This window comes from Pinus tabuliformis, chromosome 8, assembly GCF_031772625.1.
Source record: "Pinus tabuliformis cultivar Carrire ecotype Pingquan chromosome 8, CPIR1, whole genome shotgun sequence".
Lineage (NCBI taxonomy): Eukaryota > Viridiplantae > Streptophyta > Pinopsida > Pinales > Pinaceae > Pinus > Pinus tabuliformis.
Genome location: NC_142294.1, coordinates 1,120,186,078 through 1,120,204,583, shown reverse-complemented (window position 1 = coordinate 1,120,204,583; position 18,506 = coordinate 1,120,186,078). Strand labels below are relative to the sequence as shown.

General features: G+C 41.7%; 1 protein-coding gene across 3 annotated transcripts in view; it reads right to left on the bottom strand.

Moving 5' to 3' along the window:
- LOC149239263 (SNARE-interacting protein KEULE-like) overlaps positions 1–18,506 on the bottom strand; it is a 514,512-nt gene that overhangs the window by 215,880 nt on the left and 280,126 nt on the right. For all 3 annotated transcript variants that reach the window (XM_089373374.1, XM_089373375.1, XM_089373376.1), the window contains 2 exons: positions 244–369; positions 10–105 (listed from right to left, as the gene is read on the bottom strand). In XM_089373374.1, the coding sequence (XP_089229500.1) occupies positions 10–105; positions 244–369 (222 nt within the window). The remainder of the gene's footprint in view (positions 1–9; positions 106–243; positions 370–18,506) is intronic.

The following is an 18,506-nucleotide window of genomic DNA, read 5'->3' as shown; positions in this document are numbered from 1 at the left end:
AAATATTACCTGCCTCCATTGAACCTGTTTGGTAGCATCAAATTTCTCTGGATGGGTTACCGCATAGATCATCAATAAACGTAATTTATTTTCTGTACTTATAACCTGAATACGAAGGAAATACATATATAGTGTGTTATTTAATATATCTTCAATATGGCACAAGCATATCTCTCAATAAAATGATAGTTCACCATTGCGAATCATTTGAATTTTGAACAGCCTACTTGGAATGAGCTGTACCTCCTTCGTCTTCAGAAAACTAATCAACTCCTTTGTCCCAGCATCCCCAAATACAAAATCCTGCTCTAGGTGGCCAATGTCCCTTAATTCATTCACTTTAATTATATCATTAAGCTTTGCAGCAATCTGCACACAGAAGATGACCATTTATAGCTCAAAGAAAATTAATTAAATTGATATATATTCAAGTCATAAGGCTACCAGGCCTGCATGGGCATAGCTCAAGCCTCAGTCACTTCAAGAGACAGTCTGCCAACCATCCATTGCTTCAATAACAACAAAAACCAAAACTGATCTAACTTCATCTCCATCAGAAATGTGCTATCAGAACTCAAGCACAGAATCTGAAAGATACAAGGTATTCTCTACCCTGACCATTCATGCAAAAGCTTAAATTTTCTTATTTTGAGATAAAAACAGACAGCAAAGAACAGAAATATTAGGCATAAAATAGAAGACCGGCTGCTTTCAGCATAGACTATGGGAATAAATAATTGTAACATTCGCTCTATGACTCCATACCATAGTAAAACCACTCCGATTAGTTCAAGGCCAGATAGGCTTAATGTTCGCAATATGCATATAGCTGCATGCCATCCAAGAGTCATGAAGTACCAGGCAATGTACGATAGATACCATATGTCTTCTTTCTAGTTGTATTTCAAGGGGAAGCGTAGCTCTTGATTGGAAATCTTCTGTTGTGCTAGAAGATATACATGACTAGAGGAGGAGGGGCAAGTACAAAATCCCCCATACCATTTATCTACTCCACTACGAGTGCTAATTACCATCAGAACTAGATATGCAAACAAATTTGTGATAATCCCCAGAGGCATTGTTCTTGTTAATTCCACATCAGTAGCCACACAATTTTATATGTTGAAAATTGAAAAGTTACTATTTGATGAAAAATCAATATCACAAGAAAGAAAAGAAGTGTACAATATTCCACTGAGAGACTGTCAAGGAAATCCATTTCATTGTCTAGAAATAATTAGCAGAGCAGTATGTACTAAGAGCCCACATTTGGAGAATTACTGTAAAAACAGTGCTAGCATTATGTGTCTTTAATGGAATATATGATAGGCTACAGAAAGAAAGGGTGTTGATGTCAGAAAACTGAAACAATCAAGTGCATAAGTATCATGCAACTTACAAGACAACATATGACTGGGCCAACCATAGTGTCCTGCAATAATAATGCAAATGGAATCCCAGATGAGGAACCTAGGCCATTTTGAGACAAGACTATACTAACACTATAAATACTTCCAATATAGGCTACATTTCCCCACATATCTTCAGATTTTCTTCTCTTGCTTACTCAACACTTATTAAAATCAGCAACTTTTTATTGTATAAACTCTCTATCATGACAGTAACATTGACTTCTTTGGAGTCACTATTGAAGCTGCATCATAAGAGAGACGAGCTGTGTCAAGTAACTATAATATGAAATACTTTCACTATTCTTCATCTTCATAGTAAACTATTTTACCACTTATTTCAGTTCGTGTATACTCCTTTATAACGAAGATACTAATTTGTATAAACGCATGATCATGTGCCATAGTTCTTGCCTTGAAATTACTCCTCCTAACTTATACTATCTCCCCCTCTATTATTTTTGTTCCTTAATTAGTGGGGTAAGCCTGATATTAGATCCCTTGGATCTTATTCATTATCAATGTAAGACTGCAACAATAATCTCAATAATATTTTGATTACCAGGGTAAATTTCGTTAAAATCTCTATTCCAGCAACCTAGGTCAATTAACTCCTTATGACTTTCTCACTGAAAAATTAATTTAGGTTGAATTCTTCAGCTCATAGAACAAAATAAACTTGATTCAAATTTCACTGGAAATTAAAAAAAACAGCAGAAGCTACAGAAAACCAATCTCCAAAATACACACAATTTCTGCCCTTCAAAAATCAGCTTTTCATTAAAATAAATGCCATATTACAAGGGCTCCCAAACAGGAAAATTAGCCCATTGAGAAAACAAGAAAAAATTACAGCAAAACCTGGTTGTTCTGGCGCATCGTATAGCCTGTAAAGCCCTACCAACACATGCTGTAAAAACCCTTTTTATGTTGTTGAATTCTGTCCCAGAAACTTGTATGCCCACCCTTCTCTTTTGATAGGTTGAACGACCTTCTGAAGTTGCCTCTGCACTTGCGATTTACAGCGCCTTCAACTTTTGAGAGCTGGGTTAATATACTTTTGCTGCTCACACTATTTCCTCTTTCTTCTTTTGGACTCGCACACTGAGTGAAGATCCTTTGGTACTCTCTCAATTGCATTTTTCCTAACACTCTGTGTATCACACTCTCTATCTCTTTTCCTTTCACTTTGTCTGCGTAATGTTCCTAAACAGGAATTTAAGTGATAAACCAATTAAACAAACAGTGCAACAGTGGAAACTTAAAAACAATTAGCAAACACCCATGAAACACTATAATATTGGAACTGCTGAGCCATATATTATGAACTATGAGAGCATGAGTACAATATATAAATGGAGTAGTGCACCTGGGCTTGTCTCAAGGACAAGCTGGACCAAACCCAAGTGGTAGAATAGCTGGAAATATGGTTGTTCAGCTGCTGGTCTACTATGCTCTGTGCTGTCCCAGTAACTATTGATCTGCGGACTTCGGCCTGCTAGAAAGTGCCCAAAAAATTCTGCCCTTTTAACTTTCGACTTGGACAAAACCCAAAAAAACCCAGAAGGAAATTTCTCTGATTTTGACTTTGGATTTTCAGCCACTTGGCAAATGCTCTCCGACTACATCTGCTGACTTTCGGCCAGCTAGAAAGTGCCCAAAAACTGCTCAGAAAATTCTGCCTTTTTAACCATAGACTCCTTGGACAAAACCCAAAAAAACCCAAAAGGGAATTTATCTGATTTTGACTTTGGATTTTCGGCCTCTTGGGAGCTGCTCTCCAACTACATCTGTTGACTTTCGGCCTGCTAGCAAGTGTCCAAAAACTGCCTAGAAAATTCTACCCTTCTAGAATTAGACTCCTTCGACAAAACCTAGAAAAACCTAGAAGGGAATTTCTCTGATTTTGACTTTGGGATTTTAACCTCTTGGGAGCTACTCTCCAGCTACTGCTGCCATATTCGATTTGCACGAAACAACCTGCAAATCCACCTGGAAACACCCCTCAAATGCTGCTTTCCCCTGTACTATCTGATCCCATGCTTCCCGGATGGTCCTTGGCCCTAATGGCTGCTCAATCAAGCCCCACGAATTCGCTGTTGGAGGCCAGTGCACAGTCTCCCTGCCCAGAAATGTATATTGTTGCGTGTATTGGCTGTCTGGCTACAAAACACTGATAAAACACCCTCCGTCCTCCACCTTCCTTGCTCCCGAAAACTCCTAGCAAGTGGGGGTACTCTTGGCTTGGCTAAATCAACCTCTACGTATTTTTGGCTGTAGAGAAACACGCAATCCCTTCCTCTGTGTGGTTGGTTAAGCTGTGAATCGTTGCTGGAAACTCCTGCAATCTTTGTGGAACAGCCTCCCTAGGGCGGGCACGAATGCCCCTCGAAGTAGAGGTTGAATCTTCCCTGCAGAAGACTCATGGCTAAACAGCCGGTAGACTCGCTAAGCAGCAAAGCGTACAAGAGTGAGTTTGTTTGATTCAAAATGAGAAAAAATGAGAGTTGATCTCTCTTTATAACTCCTTGGGCCCCCTTAGCTTCATGTGGGCCCCTCCATTCACCCATTTAATTTTCCCTCCCAGCATATCGAATGGCTAATTCGAACTCCTATGTGCGTGGCCCCCACATTCCACTCGTAGCTAAATAAAGTCGATTTGGCCCCTAAGTCCCTAAGTCGAAAGTGTGGGGCCCTCTTCCTTGGTCAAAAAATGTGCAAAATTGTGTAGCTGCACCCTGTTACTAATGTGTTTGAGAAGGGGCATGACAGTCCTCCCCTCCCAAATGTTGCTTGCCCTCAAGCAACCTCAAAGCTTGGTGCTCCAAAATATGCTCACCCTCCCAGGTGGCATCCTCATCTGGCAAGTTCTTCCAATGCACCAAACTTCGCTTGTCCTCAAGCAATTCCTGTCCAAACACCCTCTTTGACTGTGGACCCCCACTATCACTGCAAACTTCACCAGGGTTCCAAATGTGCCATTGGATCATCCTTGATCGTTGCACTATCCTATAGTGAAGGACTCCCTCGATAACAGGATCCCAAGCCAACCTGATCAACATGAAGCCCCCCTTCCTCCACTCACTATCCTTCTAGATATGGGCATTAGGACCCCTGTGTCTATCACCAATAAGTAGAGTATCTTGACGATGTAAACTCTGCCCAAATCCTCATGAAGTTGCTCTATCGAATAGTCCATCTCATGCACTACAAGAGTGAACTCTTGAATATGAAATCCACTGCGCAATCTCCCTGCCCAAAAATGTATATTGTTGCGTGTACTGACTGGCTGGTTGCAAAACACTGATAAAATACCCTCAATCCTCCACCTTCCTTGCTCCTGAAAACTCCCACCAAGTGAGCAGCCTCTTGACTAGCTAAATCAACCTCTGCGTATTTTTGGCTGCCCAGAAAACACGCAGTCCCTTCCTCTGCATGGCTAGCTGAGCTGTGAATCGTTGCTGGAAACTCCTGCAATCTCTGTGGAACAGCCTCCCTAGGGTGGGCACGAATGGTCCCCTGAAGTAGAGCTTGAATCTTCCCTGCGGAAGACTCGTGGCTAAACAGCCAGTAGACTCGCTAAGTAGCAGAGCATACAAGACTGAGTTTGTTTGTCAAATATTTAGAATGAGAACAAAATGAGAGTTGATCTCTCTTTATAACTCCTTGGGCCCTCTTAGCCTCATGTGGGCCCCTCCATCCATCCATTCGATTTTCCCTCCAAGTATATCGAATAGCTAATTCGAACTCCTATGTGGGTGGCCCCCACATTCCACTAGTAGCTAAATAAAGTCTATTTGGCCCCTAAGTCCCTAAGTCGAAAGTGTGGGGCCCTCTTCCTCAGTCAAAAATGTGCAAAATTGTGTAGCAACACCCTGTTGCTAATGTGTTTGAGAAGGGACATGGCAGTCCTCCCCTCCCAAATGTTGCTTGCCCTCAAGCAACCTCAAAGCTGGGTGCTCCAAAATATGCTCACCCTCCCAGGTGGCATCCTCATTTGGCAAGTTCTTCCAATGCACCAAGCATTGCTCGTCTTCATCAATGCCTGAACAAACACCCTCTCTGACTGTGGACCCCCACTATCACTGCAAACTTCACCAGGGTCCCAAATGTGCCATTGGATCATCCCTGATCATTGTACTATCCTATAGTGAAGGAGTCCCTCGATACCAGGATCCCAAGCCAACCTAATCAACGTGAAGCCCCCCTTGCTCCACTCACTATCCTGCCAGATATGGGCATTAGAACCCCTGTGTCTATCACCAATAAGTAGAGCATCTTGACGATGTAAAACTCTGCCCAAATCCTCATGAAGCTGCTCTACCAAATAGTCCATCTCATGCACTACAAGAGTAAACTCCTGAAGATGCAATCCAATCCTAGTGAAATTGAACCCTCGTCTACCCGAGCCTCCCTTGATCTCCTCCTGTCGATCACCCTGCCACACCAGTGAAGTTCCCCACACCATCAATGAATCACTAAAACCAAATGGAAGATCTACATGACCCTCCCTTGTAGAAACCAGCTCACCTCTACGGGTAGTTGAACTACTCAACCCTGTTATGCCAGAATCCCCTACCCATCGCAGAAGGAACCTATCCTGCTGACATCGTGACACTCTGGTCATGAATGACTGCCTAGCATGCTCATACCAGAACCTCCTCTCCCATAACTCTCGACCATAATCTATGCGATGATTGAGGCTAGGCCAATCTTGCCAAAGTGACTCAATAGTGCCAATGCCTATCACTCCATGGCTAGCCCAAATCCTGAGCAACAATCTACCTTGTCCTATAGTGAGGACTTCGGTGATCGCCCATGTGTCCGCCTGTGAACGAATCAGTCTGCTTGTTATCCCAACCATGCTCACTGAGGAGTGGAGTATCCCACCAATCCAATGGATACCTGGATCCCATAACCATACTGCAAGTCCACAAACCCCAATCCTCTATGTTTGTCGCTATGATATGCTGCTAGTTGTTGGGACCCCTTTGTGCCCCATCTCTGCCTCCTGTAGGTATCCAATTGGTAGGCATTGAGCATCAAGAACACATGTCGCCAATATCCAACTGTTCTGTGCCTGCCAAATCACAAAACGAGATCTGCTATCCCAGCTCCTGATGATGTGCTCGGGTACTACCAAAATCCTAGGCATCATCCTGCCAACAAGGACTACTGTCCTCCGCACCTCATGCTCCCCTAACGCCTCAAGCTGTCCAACTGAAAAAGCACCATGTAACTCCCTCTCGGTCACCTCCCCAAGTGTGAACCTAGGGGTGGAACATATGCTACCTCGACAATCAACCATGCCATCCCTAAGTCTATAACCGTCAACTCGTGCACCTACCAAGTGTCTCAACTAGAGAGTCTCCTCTCGGCCCATGACACGTGGTGTCTCATCCAAGTGCCTAGGGTGAGTCCCCCATGCCCTATTGCCTGAATGGAGAGTGTCAAAGTGAAACAACCAAACTCTCTGCGACTATAAGCAACCTAAGTCACCTGACACGTGGATTTGGGATTTGATGAATACGGGGATTTGAGTGTCGGATACGCACACGTTGACCCCCCAGAACAGGGCACGTTTGGATACGTTATATATTATTTTATTCAATATATATATATATATATATATATATATATATATATATATATATATATATATATATATATATATATATATATATATATATATATATATATATATATATATATATTAAAAATTAGATATTTCTTACACAAATTCTCATTCATGATACAAATTCATTGATTCAAACATAGATCTTCATCTAGATGTAAGTTTTACAGAGTAACATTATGCATACAAAATTACAAATACAATTGTGACATAAATGATAAATGATAAATTATAAATTTATAATACATATTCAATTCATCAATGATCCAATAGGAGAAAGACAAGATAGTAAGATAAAGATATTGTAGTTTTCTCATTAAGTCATCAAAATCAAAATGTGTTATTGTTTACATAGGTAGTGCAATGCCAATGGCAAATAGAAATAGCAAATACAAAACAACTACAACTACAAGTCTACAAGTATACAAGCCTCAAGGCAGTAGGTAGCTCATGACTCATGAGTCATCAATCCTCATAGTCATCATCAAAATCAGCATCACTATCCTCATCATCATGGTCACCACTGCTCTCCTCTGTTGCATCCTCCTCCTATGTATCCAAAGTCATCTTTGCATCTATTGCTGTGGAGGATGAACCCTTTATAGTATCACCATCATCAAATCTGACAAGCTCTAGCACTTACCTGTTGCTTGAATCTCCTTGAAAATGCTCCCAAACCCTTTGCTCCTTGCTCCCAAACACCCATAGCAAACCCACAGCAAACTAAACAAGTGAATGTGCAAATAGAAGTGTCATGATCGGGACACGTTCCGGATTCGAAGTGTCCTAATCAATGTTGCACGAAGCAGGGACGAAGTGGGGACGTTTTTTGGAAGCGGGGACGCGGAAGCGTCATTTTCCAAAAATCTAGGAAGCGAAGCGTCTGCTATATATATATATATATATATATATATTTATATTTTTTTGCATTTATACTCAAAACAAACATCCCAAATACCAAATTAGTTGTAGAAGACATGAAAACATACATATTTTTGCATAAATCAAGATAGATATAACATCCATTGTACATTAATGATTAATTATTCGAGCATCAACCATTTAGATGCATCAACCATCTAGAATCTAGATTCTTCTCCTCTTGTCTAGCCTTTGCCTCTACCTCGGTTGTCTAGGGATATTAGTCAACATTGCACAATTTTGATCAAACTACCTAATTCAAGACTTAAAATATGGTAAGAAAAGCTTAACATGCTTGATTGATGATTTTGACTTGATTGAAAGGTAATTTTTTGCTAAGGGCGTGCCGCGTGACAAAGGAGTTCAACAATTAACACCACCAACACTAGGGTACATATAGGGCTGGGTGCTCTTGATTAAATACTAATCGCATACCTTCATACTTGGTATAATCTAATGAAATGCCACAATCCCATTGATCCTGAATTCCTTAAAACGGTTAAGTCTGTTGAATTTTGAATAGGATATGAAATTCTATTTTCTCCATATTAAGTCCAATGAGGCTGGAACCACTCTCAAACATCCTGAGTCATTTCATGGTAATGTTAAAAATTTAAGTAAAAGGATGAAAATGAAAAATAAAGGAGAATGTCACTTTTACTTTAAGAATTTAACATGATTCTTACATTACCATGAGGGAGCATCTGCTATATTTATATTTTTTTTGCCTTCATTCGTCACCCTAACCCAAGGTGGACCCACCCCCAACAAGCAAACTCACCTAAAATTAAAAAAAAAATTGAAAAAAAAAACGATTTTCTAAACGTTTTTCCAAAAGCTTTTCTGGAAGCATACGGAAGCGTATGGGAAGCGTACGCTTCCTCCTCCGAAGCGCCACGCTTCCAACACCCAAAGCGTCGTACGAAGCGCGCTTCGGCCCTTCCGTACCACGCTTCTGAATTTCCAGGAAGCGGCAGAAAATTTGGAAGCGCGCTTCCGTCCAAGCTTCCTAGGCGCCTCCGTACAGGATGCGCTTTGAGGCTTGGAACCGGGGGGCGCTTTGTGCAACATTGGTCCTAATTGGGACATGTTTCGGATTCGAAGTGTCCCGATCGGACATGATGTGTCCCGATCGGACATGATGTGTCCCAATTTTCGGACACGAATCCGCCATAATCGTGTCCGATTCACCGGATTCGGGACACGTAGGGCGTGGGGGACGAATCCAGTTTCATAGTAAGCAACACTGTAGGATGATGGGTGGGTACGGACAACCCTCTCGCCGCCTAGGATCTGTTGATAACTCCCTCGAGGCCCTGCCTCCACTAAACATGGTGACCCCAAATGCTCGACAATGTCCTCATCGATCCTAGGTGAGTTGCGTCTATTGGTACACCTACTATCCCTGTCTGTAAGTCTCCATGGAGGCAAAGCTCCAAGAGCTCGTTGCACCGCATCATGTGTCACTGCATATCACCAAGTACCACCGCACTCCATGAAATGCCACTGTATGCCGCAACCTATCCCTATACACCACTGGATACCCCCAACTATAGCTATACCATCATGTACCCTCCTGTGTCTTGCCTGTGTCACTACACCTATCACTCCTCCAATGTCCTCAATGCGATGTGAGTCACTCCTCCTAACCCACAATGTAAACCGGCATGCTATGGTATACCACCATGTATCTCCATGCTCCTCTGCAAACCACTACTCCTCGCTGCATAGCCCTACAAACCACTAGGTGCTATGGCCTAGAATTGGGTTTGTATGCATCAAGCCATGTCGCTCTAACACTGAATGCTATGCCCTAACTCTATGTAGTCTTGTGTACCACTGCCTACTATCATACCACCCTGTAACATATGGTATCCTACATGTGCCAAAGTGTCTGCCACTCTGATAGTGACCCCACCATGACACACGTCATGTCCCCTCGTCCATCCTGGTAAACCTGAGCACCCTAACTCCACTCCTGCTAAGGGAGATATCTCTGCTGTGTCGATCGTTTGTGAACCCTGAGTCCTAAACCTCAATGGGAGAACATTGTATGCATACAATATCTGGTCTGGTGGCCTACCCATGCCACCTCCTCGAACCAGCTCCTACCAGAGAATGTTAATCATCCTGTGCCCCCATGTGCAACCAACATGCCAAAACAACCAATGGATTCTGCTCACAAACCACTTGGCCACTAGCGTCAACTGGAGCTCCCCTAAGGAATGCATGCGCTCAGGCATGGAATTGACTACCTCATCAATGCCATAGCCATCTCGCATGTCTAATATCAAATAGGAAACCCTGCCTGGATCCCAATGCCAACTTGGGCCTCCAACACCCTCAATGTCTAAGAGCTCCTCCTGAGCTTTACTCCGAACTACGACCATCTCCATGAGTCTAGCCCACTCCACCGGTACCAACTCAGAATCTCTCGCCATCCAACCCCAAGAGAGGGATCAAATGCACAAACTCTAGCACATAGAACAAGCCCGACATGCGGATGTTGCACCTTGTGCAACTCTCACTGTCTCATCCCACTACCCAGGTCAACACATGAGATTTGACTAGGTAGCTCTGTCTCTCTCTCTCTCCAATGGGAAAAGGTGAACCAACAATGCTGCTAACCTAGTCATCCCCTTTGGTATGTCTAGACAACTCTGCCTCTCTCAATCCAATGTGCAAGGATGCGTTGATAGCATTGTAGATCCTGTCAGTGTGCCTCTGAAGCGAACTGTGTTGAAATCCCAATGTGTGGTCTCTATGCTGCCCCTCATCACTGGCTAGCCCAAAGGATGGTTGCACATCCTCCTCCATCATGGGCTCGACATGAGCCTCCAACTGCTCCTCCCTAGACAACCCAACATGCAAGACATGCTCATCAGTCAGTTGTAGGTGACTGTCGTCCGACAACTGTGTCATAGATCTGGATGCCTCTGTATCTATTGGCTCCTCATCAATAGTGGGGATGTTTCCTGACACCTCATCAATGGATGGTCCTATGGGTGTATGCTCTACTTTCTCCCCCAAGGTGTCAACTGGTGCTATCAAAGAGGCCTCCAACAATGGTGACTCTTGTGCCACACTGGGTATACCAATGTGATCCTCACACTCCCGCGTGTCCTCTACCTCATGTTCAATCCCCTCCTCAGGCCCCTGATGTCTAAGACCAGGTCTCCACCAGCAAAATCATCTCCTTGACTCATCCTCTAACTGTCTCTGGCCTACTTGCTCCTTTCTAGGAGATCTGGTGCCCTGATTCTGTTGGCTTTCCCCACATAGTGTAGATGGTTGTATTCCCACGGCTTGTGCCCCTCTAGTGTCTATGTTGTAAGGACAAGGATGGATCTGGTCTGGCACCTTCCTCAACTGAGCCAACCTCTCATCACTCCAGTGGATTCCACCCCAGAATCCCTGCATACTGAATCTACCTTGAGCCATGGGTAGTGTACGATGTAACACGTCACTATGCATACATGCCCAAATCTCCCATGATCTTACTGGTTACCCACAACTGGGCCAAGATCATGCTCCGATACCACTATAATGTTCCTAAACAGGAATTTAAGTGATAAACCAATTAAACAAACAGTGCAACAGTGGAAAATTAAAAACATTTAGCAAACACCCATGAAACATTGTAATACTAGAATTGTTGAGCCATATATTATGAAATATGAGAGCACAAGTACAATATATAAATGGCGTAGTGCACCTGGGCTTGTCTCAAGGATAAACTGGACCAAACCCAGGTGGTAGAATAGCTGGAAAGATGGTTGTTCAGCTGTTGCTCTACTATGCTCTGCGTTGTCCTAATAACTATTGATCTGCTGACTTCGGCCTGCTAGAAAGTGCCCAAAAATTGTCCAAAAAATTCTGCCCTTTTAGCCTGAGCCTCCTTGGACAAAACCCAGAAAAACCCAGAAGGGAATTTCTCTGATTTTGACTTAGGATTTTCGACCTCTTGGGAGCTACTCTCCAGCTACATTTTCGGACTTTCGGCCTACTGGAAAGTGCCCAAAAGCTACCCAGAAAATTCTTCCTTTTTAGCCTTAGACTCTTTGGACAAAACCCAACAAAACCCAGAAGGGAATTTCTCTGATTTTGACTTTGGATTTTCGACCGGAGCTGCTCTCTGGCTACTGTTGCACATTCGATTGCAGGAAACAGCCTGCAAATCCACTTGGAAACACCCCTCAAATGTTTCTTTCACTTGTACTATCTGATCCATTGCTTCCCGGATGATTCTTGGCCCTGATGGTTGCTTAATCAAGCCCCACATATTTGTTGTTGTAGGCCACTACACAGTCTCCCTGCCCAAAAATGTACATTGTTGGGTGTACTGGTTGGTTGACTGCAAAACACTGATAAAATACCCTCAGTCCTCCACCTTCCTTGCTCTCAAAAACTCCTAGCAAGTGAGGGGCCTCTTGGCTGGCTAAATCAACCTCTGTGTATTTCTGGCTACCGAGAAAACACACAGTCCCTTCCTCTGCGTGGTTGGTTGAGCTGTGAATCACTGCTGGAAACTTCTGCAATCTGTGTGGAACAACCTCCCTAGGATGGGCACAAATGGTCCCCCGAAGTAGAGGTTGAATCTTTCCTGCAGAAGACTCGTGGCTAAATAGCCAGTAGACTCGCTAAGCAGCAGAGCGTACAAGAGCAAGTTTGTTTGTCCAATATTCAGAATGAGAACAAAATGAGAGTTGATCTCTCTTTATAACTCCTTGGGCCCCCTTAGCGTCATGTGGGCCCTTCCATCCACCCATTTGATTTTCCCTCCAAGCATACTGAATGGCTTATTCGAACTCCTATGTGGGTAGCCCCCACATTCCACTAGCAGCTAAATAAAGTCGATTTGGCCCCTAAGTCCCTAAGTTGAAAGTGTGGGGCCCTCTTCCTTAGTCAGAAAGGTGCAAAATTGTGTAGTTGCACCCTGTTACTAATGTATTTGAGAAGAGACATGAAATTTTGTTTTATAACATTCAGTTGATGACCTAGTCTCCGTAACGCTAATATCTCAATGAAATTGAGAGTTAAGATTAAATCCTAGTCGATGGTGGTACTTTACATTTTATTACACATCAATCAACTCACCAACAAAAGACTCTTCACTATAATAATTAACTTTAATTTAAAAGTTCTTCTCTGATGCTACAAATATCAACAAGTTCAAAAACAAGACCTCTCAAAATAATTTCATTACCAGGGTAAGCTCACAATGACATGAATCAGATACTAACTATTGGGGTCTGCTAGTACAGACAACCCTCAATACAATAAAACAAATGAGTGATAAAAGATATGGTATATTGTTAGTGAGCCAAAACCATGTGGGTTGATAAAAGCGATGAGTCTGAAACTACAATGACAATCTGAATTTTGACCATAAGTGAGGTTTGATGCTAGCCCATACTCTCTATTCTTTCTCAACGTATATATTTGAGAAAATATGCCACCAATTTATGTTGCATTTCAAAATTCATGCCAACATCTTTTCATGTGTCCATAGATGAAGACATTCTGTAGTGTGGAAGGAGTATTAAAAAAACAGAACAAAAATACAATAGAGAACATAAGAGAGTAGTACATCTTAGATATCATATGGAGAAAACAATAGTTTCCTTATAACAAAGTATTGAAATGAAATGAAATGATATTTTAATGTCCACGAGACTAAAAATAGTCTATGGGACTATTAGTTCCCTGCTTTTCGTCTTTTGCAATTCAATCATTTTCTTGTTCAAATTGATGATGAGCTGGCCCAACTTAACAACAATCCCTTCACTGAAGAGAAAATGCCAAGAAACCAATGCTAGCATATTCCCATAACTTTCTCAGATGTCTTTGAATGCATCACATTCCAAAATGAAATGTTTTTCCGATTCCACTGCCCCAGACGTGCAAAATGTACACACTCGTTCTTCCCAAGCTTCTTTAGGCCTTTTCCGTTGTCCGGTTTCACACCGAAGTTGATGCGAGTTGGTTCTTAATTGAGCAATAAGAACCTTTACCCTCCATGGAATGCTAGCTCCAATGAACTCTTTTTGTTGTAGATCACACGTAGGTTTGAATTCCTCAATGTAGTACTTCTTCTTTCTACCCAACTCTTTTCCCCATACTCGTTTACAAAACTTCTCCATAACAAAATCCTTTAGCTCCTTGCAATTTGCGGGACAGGCATTGAGGTAGATATTCCATTTTTGCATCCATATGTAGTTTTGTTTCATCCATGTTTTCTTTCTTTCATTCATGCCTTCATTGAAGATAACATCAGGCCATGTACCTACACCCATTTGCTCAATTCCTTTTAGATATCTTATGAGCCGCACTATAGCAATTGCTTCGATGGGAGTTTCTCCTGTTTCACTCAACATTATCTCATAAGATACCGAATTTTTTATTTTGAACTTGCTCATGATATAACCCTCTATGCATAAACCTTAAAATGCTAGATTGTCGCTTAGGCCATTAATACAACACTAAAGCATAAATTAAACAAAGTCATATGGTAACCTTATTATTATGACAAACTCTCTCTCTCTCTCTCTCTCTCTCTCTCTCTCTCTATATATATATATATATATATATAGTCTAGTTAGGAACTAGTGGGTGACTAGATCTTAGATGCTGATGTGGGGACGCTTTCCTCATGGTTCTGGTATTGAACATGAGCTAGATGGATTCATCAACATAGCTGAGCTCATTCAACCTTTTTCTTGGAATGGAGAAATTTTATTCATCATATGTACATCAATGGAATTCAAGGAGAAATACCTCCCTTGCTAAGAGGGAGTGTTGAAAATATGTAGTTGTAGTCAGTGTTTAAGTCAACAAAGCCAAAGGGAAACAAAGTTATATTTTATTGTTTATGTAGGCTCCAAAACTGATAGGTCAGTGTTGGAGCCTACATAAACAATAAAATATAACTTTGTTTCCCTTTGGCTTTGTTGACTTAAATATTGACTGCAGCTACATAATTTCAACATTCTTTTGTGCATTTATAGTGGTTAAATGGGTGCCCTTTAGAACAAGGGTCACCTCTAATGGTGGGGCTGACTTAGGCTTCTTGGAGCCTTACATAAACCAATAGAAAATGAGTGTAAAAAGGACTTTAAGGGATCATACACCCGGTTTAAAGCACATTTGCTTGGGTTAAAAGGCAATGGCATTTGAATATGCACTGGCCCACCTAAAGCGGATGGGACAGATGGAAAAGGTTTTCACAAGGAAAACTTGCAAAATATCATAAAGAACAAGACAAGGAACATGCTAAAGCAAATCAGGCAAATCCTACCTCTCAATTCAAACAACCAACAAGATTGGGAACATCTTCATCAAAGCCTCCACTTCCCTCTTATGGAATTAGCAACCCTAGTTCAAAGCTGTTAGAAATACTAACAGGGGGAGTGAATCAGTACTTCTTTTACAAATGTTATTTTACCAGTTTTAGATCACTTATAAACTTAACACAAAATGAATAATACAAAATAAATAAGTCTATTAATCAGATATATCAAGGACTCCAATCCTCCTTTTACAATAAATCGAATACAATAATGTTTAGGGCTCCAACCCTAGATGAAAACACTGTATTCCAGTCCACCAGGCTCCAACCTGTACTTTGCCAAGCACCAACTTGGACTCCACGAGGCTCCAACCTGTACTTTGACAAGCATTGACTTGGACTTCACGAGGCTCCAACCCTATCTTTCACAAGGCTCCAACCTTGTCGCTATTTGGCACCAACCTCTAGCACTCCAACCCTCTCACTGGAACAGGCTCCAACCTGATCTTCTTGAGGACTCCTATCCCCTATGGCTCCAACCCACAACTTCAAGATATTTAATATGGAATTAACAGTTCTTCAAGGCTTCCAATGTCGTCTGCAACAAGCCTTAGAAATATCTTCAAGTTCTTAAACAATGCCCGCACTTAATCTCCAATACGCTTAGCTCATCAATGACAACTTTAGTAATCATAGTAGATTTCTCCAAGACTCTTCGTATTTACCCAAACAATCTATTCAATATCACTCCATGAGGGCTTCAGCAGTGCATCTTTAAATGTCCTCAAGGATTTTGACAAATCTTTAAGGGTATTCTAGCAACTCAAAGCTTCTCCACAAAGTATCTTTAAAGGTATCTGCACAATGGTTCTCCAGAGGCTACATCAAAGATCTTCTATTACTGCTTCAGAACTAGCTTCACAATCTGCTCTAGGATGATACTCTAAGGTCTGCCCAAAGTGCCTTCAAGACTCCTCCCTAACGCACTTCAAGATGCCTTCAGAACATCTCCATAATATAGCTTCAGAGATCTTCAATACTTCTATAAGATGTAATCAAGAATACCTTCAAAGAATGCTCCAAGATATTGACTTCAGTCTGCTTTGAGACTCTTCAAAAAGGTGTTTTAAGTTTGTTACACCGTCTCGCGGTTTGCTTCAAGACTGCTTCAATAAGCCAGCTGCAGGATTGACATTTAGAATGCTCTTAGGTCTGTTCCACAAGTGTTGAGCCTTCCTTTTCCAAAGATCTGAGTCTGCCACAAAATGCTCACAGGTCCAATATTTGTTGCTTTTACACCTGTCCACATGTCTGAGCCCTCCGAGCCTCTTCACAAATCTGAAGGTCATAGGTTTGACTACTATTGCTAAAGGGTCGAGACTGTGTTGTTACCAGGCCTGCAGCTCCACAGGTCTGAGATCAGCACTCAGGGTGAATGTCCACAAGCCTGAGGTATCACAAATTCCAGGTCTGTCTGAGCAATAATCAGAGCTTCTTGTGCTGACTGTGCTTCAGGTCCATGGTCTGTAACTCTTCCATGGGTTCAGTCCAAGCTTGAAAGATACCTTAACACAGAAATTGCCCAAACAGTAATCTTCGTCCTCCTCAGTCTCCTTTAACACCTCAGATGCGAACTTTTTGCCTTTGTACTTCACCAATTTTCCGAACTCAAATTCTCCCATTATCTGAATGCACTAGATTCATATATATAGTCGTTTGATCCTATGAACCGTCATGTCTCTTTTGGAGAGCCAACATGACCATGTGGAAGTCAACCTGTATATTTTCATTAAATATTGGAGTTGACCTGAATATATGTATATACATTTTGAATAGATTTTTGTGTGTTGTCTTTATAATGCTAGAATAATTAATAAGTAGTCTAATCACGTCACCCTCCATTTTTCCTCAGCCTGGGGACACTGAGAGTAACTTTTTTTGCATTGACGCCGGAATAATGAAAAGTATTCAGTGTTATCTGAGTAGCTTGTTCACCAATGGATTGCGCTGCAGCCTGCAACACAGCCAATCATCTCACCTAGAGCAACTAAGGACTACAGGAAACGAGATTCTATATCACCAATTACCCATTCAAATGTCTCCCTTGTAAGGTGGTACCCCTTCAGCACACACTTAGTAGCAAATGTACTTCGAAGCAGAATGTTGAAAAACAGAGTGGCCTGTCAGATGCATATATGATGGTTTTCTCATATCAATTTTTAATGTCTTCTGGCTGTTCTAGATGAGCCTCTTAAGATTTACAAGAATAGGCCACGTGTTATCTCCAGTGGTTACAATCTCCATACCTAGTTGTCAAGTTCATATTTATAAGCATTTTCTAACTACTCCTTTTCATCTCCAGAGAATCAAGCTTCTGTGACTCAATCCAAATAGCGTCCATACCATTTTCACCAATACAATGTTTAGGGTATCTTTGTTATAGACCTAGGATTTCTTTCATAAGTGCTCATTCAACATTCGGCATGCTTCAACGATTTTAGGGCTTTGTTATCATCAATGAGGTTGTATCAACAAGAGCTTAGGGTTTGTCATGTACCTAGGTTATGCACTTAGGGTTTCTTCAACTTTATTAATTGCCCTGGGGTTGACTTCATTAATGGCTTGACATCATATTGTCTTAAGTGATTCTATGGTTAGGGTATCATGGACATATGCGCATAGGAATTTCTCCTAGGGTTTTCCAACTTTCTATGGTTTCATGAAGAATTAGGGATTGAGGTTGGACTTAAGGTATTATTAAGGTTTAGCCATAATGCCATATTGACATCAATGATAACTTTGACCAACAAAACCGGTCTAATTTGGCACTGCTTGAAAAGAGTTTTAATAATGATGCTCGAAAGAAGGCAGATACAGTTATAGGTCAATGCATTTATGCAAATGGCCTTCCCTTTAACCTTGTCCGATTTCCTTATTGGACAAAGATAATCAAAGCAGTGAATGAAGCCCCAAAAGGGTACATGAGCCCTGGATATGAGAAGGTCTGCACTACAATGTTCAGTGCTGGGAAGTTAGATTTGGAGGCTAAATTAAGCCCCATTCGTAATTCATGGCACATTTCAGAGGTCTCCATCATTTCTGATGGATGGAAAGATCAAAGGAATAGGCCTTTGATCAATGTGATTACTCAGAGCCCAAAGGGGCAATGTTTTCGAAGGCAGTGGATTGTGAAGGGAAGTTGAAAGATTCCCAATTCATTGCTGACATCTTGATTGAAGCAATTGAATTGGTG